The 15129-nt window shown below is 39.2% G+C and overlaps 1 protein-coding gene across 1 annotated transcript in view; it reads right to left on the reverse strand.

Annotated features, from left to right (window-relative positions):
- The window catches only part of OCRL (oculocerebrorenal syndrome of Lowe), a 56187-nt gene that overhangs the window by 13762 nt on the left and 27296 nt on the right, over window positions 1–15129 (reverse strand). Inside the window, exons 14-19 of the mRNA XM_006754652.2 lie at window positions 15100–15126; window positions 12579–12688; window positions 10973–11108; window positions 7595–7705; window positions 6587–6752; window positions 6084–6319 (exon numbers count right to left, since the gene is read on the reverse strand). Of these exons, the coding sequence (XP_006754715.1) occupies window positions 6084–6319; window positions 6587–6752; window positions 7595–7705; window positions 10973–11108; window positions 12579–12688; window positions 15100–15126 (786 nt within the window). The remainder of the gene's footprint in view (window positions 1–6083; window positions 6320–6586; window positions 6753–7594; window positions 7706–10972; window positions 11109–12578; window positions 12689–15099; window positions 15127–15129) is intronic.

The raw sequence follows: 15129 nt of genomic DNA on the forward strand, positions 1-15129 counted from the left end.
CCTCCCTCCCCCCCCTCCCACCCGAGTGCACAAATTTTTGTGCACCGGGCCTCTAGTATTGTTATAATTTACAAATATGAGTTCTCAGTAAATGGTTAAAACCAACAAACAAATAAAACAGCATTCAAAGGAAGGAGAAACAGCTTTCACCTGGGACTGTTGGGGGACATTTCACAACAGACATGGGACCTAACTAGCCCTTAAAAGATTCACAGAGATTTAAAGGGTAGCAATGGAGTGAGGACATTGTAAGTGTAAGGGGCAGAAGTCAACAATAGTGTAGAGAAGGTAAATAATGAGGTGAGATTAGGGAAAATTTAGTCATCAGGTTTGTGGAGAGCATGGGAAGATGTGGACAAAAATAGTGGGAAATAAATCTGAAAAAGTGTGTTGAAGTCAGACTTTGGGGGGACCTTGAGCGACAGGTAAAGCTATTTGGATTGCATTTAGCAGGCATGGGAGAGCCACTGACTACCTTTAAGCAAGGAGATGACAGGCCCCAAAGTTGTATTACAGAAAGACCAAGCTGACAGCCCTGAAGAGGAAGAAATGAAAGGATAAGATATAGAGGCAAAGGGTATGTCAAAAAGCTATCAAGGTGTGTCAAGAAGGAGAGAGTAAATGCCTTACCTTCAAATCGGAAAATTATATATATTTTCCGATTTGAAGGTAAGGTGTGTGTGTGTGTGTGTGTATGTGTGTATGTGGGGGTGGGGGGCTAAGGAAAACCAAACCTATTTCCATCAAGTTTTTGGTGTTATTACTGAGGTCTTCTTTTCCCCTGGCCCCTCCCTTTCCCCACATTCCTTGGGATGCAGTGGGAATGGGAGGCAGCCGACTTAAAAGAGAATGTATACACAAGAGCAATCTCTGAAAGAACAATCAAAAGGCAGTAGATTTACATTGTGAGTTTACTTCCCTGGCTACAGGCATAAAGTGGATGTAAATTACAGTTATTTCAACACTAGGCTCAAGTCTGAAAATAGAAGCACCACTTAGCTCCCACTAACAAACAGCATACTCGTAAGGTAGTCCTATGGTTACTGCTAATTACTTAGTTCAACTGACCTGCCAACTTTCTGCAAAAGGCTACACCATTGACCACATTAAAAAAGGGAACCTCATTCAGGATTTCCTCAGTGGGGCAATATTAGCACACTACAAATGTATAGCAAATCATTCTTTACCCCAGCATTCACTCTGAGAGGAATTTTCCCAGTAGTAAATGCAGCTAAAATAACTTAAAAGAGTCATTTAGAGGCAGATTCAAATTTAGAAATTGAAAGCAGAAAACTGAATGATACTGAATTTCTAGAAAGGATTGCTTCATGTGAAATTAAAGAGAAAAAACACAAACCATACACCTCACAGGATAAGAAATGGGTGGTTAGATTAGTAATACAAAGGAAACACCTAGTAGAGAAATCACTGAAGATGAATTAACCACCAAGTTGTTATTCTTGTTATTTTAAATTTTTGATTAATACAAAGGAAACACCTAGTAGAGAAATCACTGAAGATGAATTAACCACCAAGTTGTTATTCTTGTTATTTTAAATTTTTGATTAATACAAAGGAAACACCTAGTAGAGAAATCACTGAAGATGAATTAACCACCAAGTTGTTATTCTTGTTATTTTAAATTTTTGATATTATTTTCCTAATAGACATGACCCCAAGCAAGTACAGTTTGTCTACCCATCACTCAACTTGTCCCATCTCTGTATTTATAAGTCAAATCTTAAACCAGATCTGGTGCATTCAAATTTGGTCTCTTCTACATAAGGGACATAGTGAATTAAGGTTAAAGGTAAAAGTGAAAAATTACAAGATTTCTATTGTTAACACAAATTACAAACTTGTAGTCTAGTCTACAAGCAACACTGGAATGTTCCTCCTAATGTGTCCATTTGCAAGTTCACACCACTCATCAAAGCCTCCTGCTGGCTCTACATGCTCTCTGGCTCTCCAATAAACTCATCTGTTGACTTTGAGACTCTCTATCCCCTACCCTCACCCTACCTAACCAGCTCCACACACTCTTATCTTTAATATCCACTCTTCCCAAGGAAATCTTACAACTTTTCACTTTCATCTTTCAACCTTAATGCACTATGTCCTTATGCCTGGAAGAGACTGCTTACCTAATATATTAGTACACGTTTCTTAAATACTTGGACTTGACTCAAAACTGTTCCATGAACACACCCCAAAACACTTTCCTAGTCCACTTTATTCTTAGGTGCTGAACTAATTTCTAGTTATGTTAATGCTACATGCACGAAATATTCATTAAAGCCAAAATAGGCTGATTTTGAGATTGATTTTTACAAAGATTAGCTGGTTAATCAATAAGCTTTTATAGCATATAAGGGCTTGAATAAACAGCACAGGAAAGGGATCTATTATTAACACAAATTACAAGCTCCATAACTCTCATTCTAAATGACATTCCAAAATATTGACTTCCCAAACACACTGGACATTAGCCAGTGAAGGTGGTTAATGTTTACATTATCTCTAACTGAACTCCCTATTAACCTTGATTTAGAATTTAGCCATATTCTACATACAAGAAAACTTTCATTACCACAAAATTACAGAACCCACATAAACTCCATAGTATTTTGTATCCAATGTGCAATAAGTAAATACTGATGATTATACGCTAATCTTAATAAACCATAAAAGACTTCTCTTAATTCTGAAAAAGAATAAAAATAAGTGCAAACAGGTTCTTCTTGCCACTTGGGCTAATCCCAACTATTCTAGAGGGGCAAAGTCATTATCATTGAGATTGGAATGAAGAATGAAAGTACTCATGCCAAGAGGGTTTGGCACAAGAATCTTTCTAAAATGGTACATGGAGAGTCAACACAGGCACTGAACTCATGTCTGGTTTCACTCAAAATTTAGAGTAAATAATACAAAGATGACAACAGGTACCATTATTAATAGTATCGTCTCATGGGATATGAAATATCATCTTGGGACTTGGAACAAAGCATTTCAGAAGGGCAAAATCAAGAGTGGGAAAGGTATTACGATTGGCGTACAGATAATGTTAGATTTCTTGTTTACTGCCCACACTAATATGGATAATTTTCCCATCAATGCAATACAGGAATTTAATAATGCAAAAATGCAACAGGATGTGAAAAGAATCAAAACCCTAAGTTCTACAAAATAAAAGCTTTAAAAGAATAAATGACGACCACACACATACAATTTAATAAGAACTCAGCAATTTTGTAATGAAAAATTGATGAGGGTTCTACTTTTTTAAACCTTGAGTCATTTGTGCACAAAAAGAAGGAAAGGATTTCCTACAGAGCCATTAACTCCACTACAGATTTTGGCTACTTTCTATTCATGGTCAAACATGGTTAAATTACCTGATATTTTAAATAAAAATTTTAAATTGTATGCTTGTTGCACTCCTTCCAGTCACTTTAATATGGGACAATTACTGTGGGTATTGTAACGCTTTTGCCAACTCTGACCAAAAGTAAAGCTAGATTCCAGTTTACAGGAAATAGGTGGGAGGAGGGAGTATAAAGGGATAGGTTTAGTCCAGCCCGTGTGGTTCAGTGATTGAACATCAACCCATGAACTAAGAGGTCACTGGTTTGATTCCCAGTCAGGGAACATGCCCAGGTTGCAGGCTTAATCCCCAGTGTGCGGCATGCAGGAGGCAGCCGATCAATGATTCTCTCTCATCATTGATGTTTCTATCTCTCCCTCTCCCTTCCTCTCTCTGAAATCAATAAAAACATTTTTTTTAAAAAAAAGGATAAGTTTAAAAAAATTATCAAGAGGAAATAATCAAATTTTGGAAATGGTGGACAGCTGTTCTGGACTCTTAAAAATTAAAAATTTAATTCCATTAAAGAAAAAAGGGAGAACTGATCTGCTCTAAAAGAGACTGAAGATCTCACCAAATGCACTGTATGAATCCAGATTGGATTTTGGCTTTAAGAAAGCTACAAAAAAAACAAACAAACAAAAAAAACCTCTTGGAACAACTGGAGAAATCTAGATATGGACTGCCTAGTTTCCTTAGGCATAATAATGGTACTACTGTGCTTATACACAAGTTGTCCTATTCCTTAAGAGACACAGGCTGAAATATTCACTGGTGAAAGTGACATATCACCACTCAATTTCAAATGCAAAAGCCAAAAAAAAACCCCAAACAAACAAACAAAAAAAAACCCCCTCTATACTGAGGTGGGCAAAAGTAGGTTTACAGTTGTGAGTACACAACAGAGTTTATTCTTGTATTAGTATTTAAAAATTATTGTATGATTTATTTGTATTACATCTGTAAATCTACTTTTGCCCACCCCACTCCTGTATGTATGTAAAGCATGTGAGTTTTCATTCTTTTCTTTTTTTTTAATCCTCAGCTGAGGATATGTTTTTATTGATTTCAGAGACAGAGGAAGGAGGCAGAGAGAAAGAAACATTGATGTGAAAGAGAAATGTCTATTGGTTGCCTCACATACATGCTCTGACCAGGGATCGAACCCACAACCTAAGTATGTGCCCTGATGGGGAGTCAAACCCACAACCTTTGGTGTAGGGGATGAAGCTCCAACTTTCTGAGCCACCTGGCTGGGGATGTACTGTTCTTTCAATTTTTCTGCACATTTTCCATTTTCATAATAAAAAGTTGAAACAAAGAAAGCTGGAAATAGTGTTTGGAATGGAGATAAGAGGGTATGAGAAAAAGAAAAACAACTTCATTTAGAATATATTCTAAAAGGTGAAATTTGAAAGACAGAACTATGTTGGTAGAAGAAAAAAGTCTGAAAAATAACAGAATGTCAGGATATGAATTTCTGAAGAAAATGGTTTTCTCTTGGATGGGGGTAATACCCTCAGTCATAAGGGCTCTAGGGAAACACGTACAATTCCAAGAAAGAATGCTGGGACTGGACTCAAGGGCTTTAATCTGCCATCTGAGTCATAGCTAAAACAATCCCATGGCAACAGAACAGATCACAGGCAGACAAGCCAGCAGCCTGCCTGCTGGCCCAGCCCTCTAGCTAGATGATACAATCATGTTCTGGCCAGGCAAAAGGATCAAGTGAATTCTAATGGTAGTGATAATGCAGGGCTGTCACGTCACCTACTTTTCTTTGGCAAAAGATCAAGGATATACTTTTATAGCCTAAAGAGGTCTGCACACAAATCTAACAATACATTCATTTAGAAGAAAACTTAATAGGATGAACTTGTTACTAAATCAATGTATGTTCCTAAACATAATATAAGCATTTCCTCCATAAGGACACTAATATTACAACTTAGTGACAGGGAAGGGGAAAGCCTCCTCCTTTCTTTTCTTAAGAGAGTCACATTAAACATGTAACAAACTTCTGTGAACATTATAATCTTCTGGAATGCTGATATGTGCAGATTCCTGGGCCTCACACCCTGAGAATCTGGTTCTGTTGCCAGAGGTGGGGGGAGGTACCTGCACTTGCGTAACGACCCCAGGGCTTCTGAGGCAGGCATTCTGAGGTTCACATACAGGCCTAGGCTGCAATAAGCAGCCAAGTTTGACTTAGATTAGATAAGATATAGTGATGAGCAGTGGACTGGGAGTCAGAAAATCTGGGTGATAGGTTTGTCTTAACTTATTCCACTTGGAAAAGTTACTGTCTCTGTGCCTCAGTTTTCTCATATGTTTAATGAGCATAATACTGCTTCTCCCACCTACTGTACCTCATATACATGCCAATTTATACAAAAGTGGCTTGGAAGTATGAAGAGGGTAACAAACAAGCATTATATCTTTGAGAAGGGAACCTTTAAACTAATTCAGTGCTTTTAATATTACCTATTATATTCCTGACAAGAGCCAATTACAGATTACCCTTTCCTCTTTCCTTTTAGGCTTAATCTAATGAAAGTAGTGCTAGAGTGATAGTCTCATTCTTATTTATCACATGACAGCCCCCCCACAGTCCCACCCCACCCCCGACAAAAAAGAAAGCAAAGAGACAATGAGGACATCACTTAAGTATTGTGAAAAGTATATCTAAAGGAGGTTCATGTCTTAGGATGTTTCTTACCAAGTCTATGAGTTTGGTAACAGGAACTTCTCGAATTGGTCTTTTCATTCGGCACAAAGCCTCTAAGGATGTACCAAAACAACTGGGGAGGTAATTTCCACTGATGGTCAAAAAGTAATCTTTGCCTCCATTCAGGTGAAGGACAAGAATATCTTCAATTTTATCTTCCCCTGAGTTCAGGATGGTCACAGAGTCTTTGCTGACATACACATCAAGGGAAATGTCTACTGTCTCATCTGAAATGTAAGAGATGACACATGGTAAAATAAACTTCCAATGGGAAAACAAAATGGGGATGAGAACTAACAGAAGGAATATCCTCTAAAAAAATCATCAAGTGACAAAGCAGAGAGTGGACACAAAAAAGAGGTATCCCAATACATTGACGGTGAAGGTAAGAGACATGTGGTTAGAGAACAAGAAGTTAAACAAAGGGAGGGGATATGGGAGTCATGAGGAGATGGTACATCACAAGCAGAGACAATGGTAAAGGAAAAACTCACTTGGCTCCAAGTAGCCCTGATTAGGTTCAGCCCGAAGCCATGGCTTGCAGTATTGGCTGTCATTAAGCTTTCGGATGAAAGAAAAATGACAGGGAACCTGTCCATTGTTGGTGATACGGAACTTCTCCTTTTGTAGTTGCCGAAACTTCACATTGGTAAACACAAACTGAGGAAGGACAGACACAAACATGCATCACTAGTAGGGGAAGTAAGTCAGTTGGATTATTCCATAGAAAATATGAATAAAGAATGAGGTAATTATTAACCAGGTGCGCAACTGTCGTATACACTAACCAACTGAGCCAGATGTACATTATTCCCTCTCATATATTACTATGCTCACATCAGCAGAGGAGTTAGGCCAGTGGTTCTCAACCTTCTGGCCCTTTAAATACAGTTCCTCATGTTGTGACCCAACCATAAAATTATTTTCGTTGCTACTTCATAACTGTAATGTTGCTACTGTTATGAATCGTAATGTAAATATCTGATATGCAGGATGGTCTCAGGCGACCCCTGTGAAAGGGTCGTTCGACCGCCAAAGGTGTCGCGACCCACAGGCTGAGAACAGATGAGTTAGGCAGTCCTTGCTACTTCTCTAGGCTACTCTGATTGTTCCTGGGATCCTAACAGGATAACCTAACCTTGGGTCAGGGTTCCTGAGATATGAGTTAGTCAGCAACTCTAAAATATTAAATAAGAGTAGCTAAAACCTGAGGGTTTATTTTGTACCAGGCACTGTTTTAAGAGCTTCACATGTATTAACTTGTGTAATCCTCACAACTACCCCTTTATCCCCTAAAGGAAACTGTAGTTCTAAAAGGGTACGATACTAGCCGTGGTCATAAATCTACTAAATGGCAGTGCTGGGATTGGAATGTAGGCAGTCTGACTTCAGCAGATACTGTCTTCAACATTTTTGCTCTGTTGTCTTCTCTAAGTCACATGGTTTTCCCTGTGCTAACCACCATGGGCAGCAGAAGAAGCTGCTGTGTATTTTTTGCTCACCTCCCTCCTGCTGATTTCTAAGGAAGGAAGGAAATCATTTTCCATTCTGTCCATAATGCGTACACTATCTTCAAATACTTTCCGATACCTCCGTTCATCAACAACCTTCACCTGAAAGAAAACACACCTCTTTTCAGTCTTACATGCTCCTAGTTCATCTTTTGAGACTACCTAACAATTACAACAGGTCATTACAGCAATCATTTAAAATAAACCGTGGTTCAAACAACATCCTCAACACTCTGTTATCCCACACCATACAAAACTTTTGCCTGAGACCCTTATTTTAGTCTTATGAGCTCTCAAATATCTCTAAGAATCTAACAATTTTTAAAAGATCACTAAAGCAGCCCTGACCAGTGTGGCTCAGTTGGTCTGAGCGTCGTCCCACACACCGAAAGGTCACTGGTTGGATTCCCGATCAGGGCACATACCCAGGTTGTAGGTGTGATCCCAGTCCGGGGTGCATGCAGGAGGCAACCAATCAATGTTTCTCTCTCTCTCTCCCTTCTACTCTCTCTAATGTCAATGAAAACATTTTGTAAAGTCACTAAAGCAAACATAAATGAAACTAAACATTACAGAATCACACACTTTAAGATGAAAGTAACGTTAATCGATTAACTTCTTGGAAAAGTGAAACCTCTGTGCTAAGAAGCTTGGCAATAATAATAACATATTTAAAAAGAATAGTTTCTTTTTCCATGGTTAATTGGTGGTGGAGATAATGTGATGATTTTGTAAGTGATTTCCTGAACTGTACAAAATGACAGTGTCAAAACATACCTATTATTGTTTCTGATTATAAAGTGGTGAAATAGCAGAAAACATGATTAAAGCGTTTAACTCTATTAGCTGCAATGCACAATGCCAAGAATCATGATATCAACACTCAGATTATTCATAATGATAAAGGTATGCTAGTAAATGGAGCCTATGGGCATTTTAGAAAACAGCTGACCCAAAATGTCCTAGATTAGACTAAAAGCACGATAACAGACAAACGAGTCATCCTGACCAAAAGATCAAAAATCCTGTCTGACACAGCACTTTCAGCTTCCTGACATAGCTGTTCTTTTCACTATTAAGACTTCATACAAATCAGTGCCAAAAATGAACATAATTAACACAGCATTTTAACTTATTGAGATCCAAGTTTCTTTTTAGAATAGAAACTTGACAAATTCAGTATGAAGGCAGTTAGAGGTTGTAAAGCAAATGTGGAAAAAAAACACACATCAAAGCTGAGCAAACATCTGTGGATAAACAGAAAAGCATACGTAAAGGTCTAGAACTGTATTGTCCAATATAATAGTCGCATAGGGACCTTTAAGTTATTTCAAAGTGAAGAGAATTAAAAACTCAGTTCCCAAAGTCACACTAGCCACACTTCAAGTGATCAACAGCTGCCAGCAGCTGGTAGCTACTGTACTGGACAGGATAGATCTAGAACATTTCCATCATCACAGAAAAACCTATTGAACAGTGCTGGTCTAGAAAGATATAAATTCATAAGGGTAGTTGGCTTAGCTGGGGAGTGGGGGTTTGGTCAAAGGGGGGGAAAGGGATAGAAAGGAATTGAAGATCTTCAGCCTTATCTGTAAATTTTGCTTAAATATTTTTTAATTTTAAAGAGAAAGAACTTTTGAATTCCTGTGTAATTTAAAAAGTAGTAAAAACTAGAAAGATAGACCTTAATTGAAGATACACAAAAATATACAGGAAGCATGAAAATTTTTAAATATCCTGCTGGGAGCTATGGAGTAAAATGTATGGAGTATTACAAATAGTCCAAGGTTCTAAAAAGAAATACAAACAAAAAAGCCAAGCATAACTGATTAGATCATAAAGATAGTGTTTCAGGAAAGACATCCTTTAAAAAATGGATTAAGAGAACTCAAATAATAAAACAGGGTAGCCCACAAGTACAAACTAAAAATTAGGTGGGCTAAAAGTAGTATCTGAAGGCATATCTAATCAGTAAGTTCTTTAGACCTATAGAAGCATTGTGGGGTAGTGGAAAGAACATCTATACTAGTAGGCTTGGGAGTTAAACAGAGTTAATAGATTTGAATTTCAGCAATCCTTCTAGGTGAATGCTCTTAAAGAAGTTATTTAAATGCATTGGTTCTCCATTTGCTCACCTGTTAAATGAGAAATATTTAACTCAAAGCATTATTGGAAGGCGTAAATGAGATGTGTGTAAATTGCCTTACACAGTCCCTGGCACACACTAGCTACTATTTGAGGAACATTTATTATTATCTTAAAATTTCAAAATGCACAAAAGTGAAGTCATGATTGCCTCAATAAAATTTAGAATCTGTTTTAAGATCAAAAACTAATTTTGTACATAAAAGAAATGCCTCAAATTCATTCCCCTTTAATGCAGGAGTAACATAAGACATGTTAGTGATAACCTATCTCAGAAACCACCCCCAAATCAACATATACTCAGAGGAAAGTAATTATCCTCCTATGCTATTTGGCATGTCTTACCTCATTAATCCTCATAAGTAGGTACTATTTTAACCCCATTTTGTAGAGGATAAAACTGAGGCATAGAGATGTTACACAAATTTTCCATGTTTACACAGAAAGTGGTTGGGCTGGGAATTGAATCTAAGCAGTTCTAGCTATAAAATCCATTCTATCAAGCACTGCACTATACAGATTCTTACAGATTGCATGACTGCAGGTCTGGAAAATCTACAAGAAATCATATAAATGTACTAGCGTAATAAATCAACACGATCCCAAGATATAACCTGCATATTAATAACACACAGCTAGAATATGCAATATGAAAACAAAAGCTTTACTCACAACAGAGACAAAAAGTTAAATAATTGGCCATTTACCTAGCTCAGCATACAATGGAGTTAAAGAGAAATGTGAAACCTGTGTTCCTGGATGGGAAGACTTCATTGTAGAATACGCTTCTTAAGGTACAGTATATTTATACAAGTTTGGTTGTCTTCAGACCAGTCTGTGCTTTTGCTCCTGCTATCAGCACCGCTCCACCCGGAACCTCTCTCTTGATGCTTCAACTTCTTACTATTTCTGAATAAAAGCCACTCATCCTTTAAAACCTAGCCTCTCTTTTTTATGTATAAGGACTTTAAGAGGCTAAGGTTACTCCCTCGCCATTATGCAGCATGAGAAACATTTGTGTTACTAAAAGGCCTGCAGTGTAAGAGCGATAGAGACCGCATTTAGGAGAGTCAAGGGTACTAACTTCTCAATGCTGCCAATGACTGTTTGGTTATGGAAACATTTATGGCTCACTGAAATACTGATCTGTTCTGAGTCTCAAAAATGCTCTAAGAATACAGATACTTAACACACAAACAAATGAATAAACAAACAAGCCTTTACCCCAATAAGGAAGAGGGCGCTAACAGGCTTGTGGTCACTGGTTTTTAGTTCCATGTGACTCCGGTAATGAAGCTGATTAACATTTGTTCCTCTCCAAAGAATTCGGTCACACCAGGCTGGAACCCGACATTTCCCACTGCAAATAAAGAAAGGAATTATAATGAGAACATACCACACAAGAATGTAATACCTACCACACTGGTTCAAACCTGGGTTAGGCGCTCTTGTTATATACTTCTCCTTCATTAACAACCCCTACTATTATCGTCTCTACCATATTGCAAGCTCTGTGAAGGGACTGTGTCCGCTTGTTGCCACTGAATTCCCAGTTCCTAGTACAGTATCTGTTGCAAAGTAGGTGTTCAATAAACACTTATCTAATGAATGAATAAACAGTGCTCCTAAAGATTAGGATTACATCTTCAACAACATTGTCCTGGGGGAAAGTATAATAATACCTTCTTAAAATATCCTCAGGTCAGGATTATATACAGAAAATGTCCTCTTCCTTGGCTCTATAAACTATAATGATACTTCACAATAAATAGACAACTAATAAAAATCTAAAAATCCAATACTTTATTCCTAGACTGGGCTTACTCCCTGGAGATGAGTAATTGGATTTCTCCTTTAAACCTGGATTTTTATGAACAAGTCTAGCTTCTAATAGAAATGAACTAACATCTAAGCATGCCAGTCTGAATACTTAAGAGCCCATAGAATACCAAAGATGGGGGAAAATTCCATTCATCATTCTATTAAAATAAGCAACACCTTGTACACTTGATCCAGAAGGTGACACAAATAAGTTCTTATCAGTAGCTCTTCAGTTGAATTTCAAGTCAGGTGAGTGGAAGAAATAAGGCCAAGAGTACAGATCTTCTGCCAGTGTCACCTTTCTCACTTTCTGACCAGCTTCTGTGGAGCACAGACTCCTCCCTCCCCACCCTAGTGCTCCCTGAGTCTAAAGAAGCTGAATATGTCCAGGGGCTCAGCCAGCTAGGAAACAAAGAAATAGATAATAGGTAGAAGACCAATAGATACCAGAAATGTACTGACAATGGCACTTTACTAGGGGTAAATAGGAAACAAAGAGCCCCCAGACAGCGGGTCTCAGCTTTCTCTGGCAGCTGCAGATGTTGGGCCCAGACATCAGTATTTTTTAAAGTCCCCCAAGAGACTCTAAAGTGTACTCAGGATTGAGAACCACTGTGCTGTAAGAACTTCCATGGCTCTTTGTTTTCATTTTCTGGTGTCTTGGGTCAAATAGTTAAGAAACAGTTTGGAAAAGGGCAAAAGGTAAGGAAAAGGGTGAGATCAGGAAGGTCAAAATCTAAGCAAGTCTGCCAGGGTGAAAAAAATGTGGTACTGCAGATAGCCCATAATACTGCAACAGCCCTGATATAGAAGTTACACTTTTTAAAAATATGCTCATCTTTGAGTTCACGTGAATTAAAAACTCTTCTATAATAGCACTGAACCAATAGGTGTTTTATATCTGCTTCTGTGGCATTACCTAAAAATTTCCTACCCCTTCACCACCACGGAGGGGCAGAAATAAGATCAGGCCTTAACCTATTCCTCGAGGAGGCTTTTGCTACTTTACCTGGAATCCCATCGGTCTGTTTTGGAGTCATACTTATAAGTGGGGATAAACCTGATTTCCCCTTCAGTGAAGTCAGCAAAAGCCTTTTTCTGTGTGCGCTGAATATTTAGCTACAAATAGAAAGAAGCATCACATAAGCAGGGTCACATCGTCCTATGTAATAAAAGCCTAATATGCAAATTGTCCCCTCGATCAGGAGTTCGACCGCTCCCTATGCCGTGCAGTGACCACCCGGGGGAAGAGGGGGCACAAAACATGGCAGGCATCGGCGGTGACGCGCTGTGACCTCTTGCTGGCTACCTGGGGGCGGGGGTGACAGGGACAGAGGTGTGGTAAGAATGCGGGGTGTCCGCTGAGCTCATTCTCACTTCCCCTGCTACCCTCCCCTGGGATGCCAAGGCTTGTGTGTCAGGGAAGCCCCCACACTTAGGTGCCACAGCATCTTCCAGAGGAGCTGGGCTGCAGCTGCCAGGACCGCAGGGGCCAGTCAGGCTCCCTGTGGGTTTGTGCAGGAGCCAGTCTGTGAGGCCAGCCAGGAGAGAGTGCGCTGCCTGCTGTGCTTCCGTGCTGCGCCGCTAGATGGCCCAGAGGCCCACACTGCGCCCCAGTCCACAGCATCCAGCCATGCTCACCACATCTCTGTGTGGACTCAGGCGCCATGACTCAGGTGGAGGGGTCACGCGGGGGTCTGAGGGCCCAGGTGCTGCCCAGGGCCCCGAGGTCAGCTGGGAACTGCCCTTCCATGCCAGACACTCATGCTTCAATCGCTAGCCAGGCCTAGGGACTGCACCTGTGCACAACTTTTGTGCACCGGGCCTCTAGTCTTAATAAGTGATAATCTGGTAGACTGGCCATTTCTAAGTACTTAGTTCCACAACCTTTGCAACTGTCAAAGTATATAAATAAAATTTCTGTACCTTATGAATTGAATCATGTAATTCCCATAGCACGCAAACTCATCAACAGATAGGATGCTCATTATGAGCACACTTATGATTATTTATTGGTAATAATGGTTAGGTAAAATGGAAAAATTAAATATGAATATTCCTAAATACCCTGAAGTTGGACAAGAACCATAGCACAATTTTACTTTTAAAAAAAGCACACATGCCCAGCTGGTATGGCTCAGTGGTTGAACATCGACCTATGAACCAAGAAGCCACGGTTCAATTCCTGGTCAGGGCACTTGCCCAGGTTTCAGGCTTGATCCCCAGTGTGGGGTGTGCAGGAGGCAGCCGATCAATTATTCTCTCCCATCATTGCTGTTGCTATATCTCTCTCTCCCTCTCTAAAAAAAACAGCACACAGCTCTTGCCAGTTGCTCAGTGGTTAGAATGTCGGCCCACAAAATGAAGAGTCGCCAGGTTCTATTCTGGTCCAGGGCACATACCTTAGTTACAGGCTCGATCCTGGCCCTAATTGGGGCACATGAGGGAGGCAATCTATATGTCTCTCTCACAATGATGTTTTTCTCTCTGTCTCTTCCCCTTCCTCCCACTCTCTCTAAAAATCAATGAAAAAAATATCATCAGGTGAGGATTTAAAAAAATACCACACAAATGTTGGCTAATTCCAAGAGTCAAATTCAGTGAAGAGCTACAGATTGTTTTGAAAGTTATCCTCACTCAAATATTTTACCAGAAGTACATAAGATGAAGAATTTAATCCAACTATAACCCCTTTGGAGGCAGAATAGATAAAGCCATGCAAAGAAATTAGCCAACCAACTTCAATGTGAAGGAAGACAGACAAGAAAGGCTCACTATAAAAACCATTCTACTGCAAAACACCTGAATTTTTAGTATGTCAGATCAAAAGGCTCATGGAAGGATTTAAAGACATTCAAATAAGCATTCACTTTTAGCATCCAGTACTCATAAGCTGAAACAAAAATTCAAGTCATGTGCCAGGTTCCGAGGCAAATTTACAGAAAACTAAGTTCCAGAATATCAAGTTTTATATAAATGTTACCAAAACAATACTTTCCCCACAGATTTTAACATCTATAACTCAGCTAGCTCCAACCCCTCAATCAGTTCACATTAAACCACAGTCTGTGTTATTTGTCCCAAACTTCTCTTCTGTGCTTCCCGATTCCCTTACAGGACTTCCCTTTTACCTCTAAACTATTGCTGAGCCTGCCAAACAATCAGAGCAGCTTTCCCTATTCCATCTGCCAAACCATATCAACATGGCTGAAGGCCCACTTCCTCCAGGAAGTGTTCTCAAATTCATCCCACCCATCCTCCAACTCATTGACACAAATCTTTTCTTGATAAGAAGTTAATGAATAACCTTATATTTACTCTTTATCACTATCTCACCTCCTGCCATCTAAGTGTTTCATAAAAGCACCACAAACCTTGTGTGCATTCACTGCATCACTAATCACACTGTTTCCCAAGACAATGAGACCCTTCCATCTACTCCTAGAGTAAGACAAACCTCCCACACGTCTGTCTCTTAACAATTTCATCTGCTATCTAAGAAAGTACCAAAAAACTGAAAATTTACTTACCTGATCAAATTTCAGGAGTCTCGGAAGATC

This window comes from Myotis davidii, unplaced genomic scaffold (assembly GCF_000327345.1).
Source record: "Myotis davidii unplaced genomic scaffold, ASM32734v1 scaffold913, whole genome shotgun sequence".
In the NCBI taxonomy this organism is placed as follows: domain Eukaryota; kingdom Metazoa; phylum Chordata; class Mammalia; order Chiroptera; family Vespertilionidae; genus Myotis; species Myotis davidii.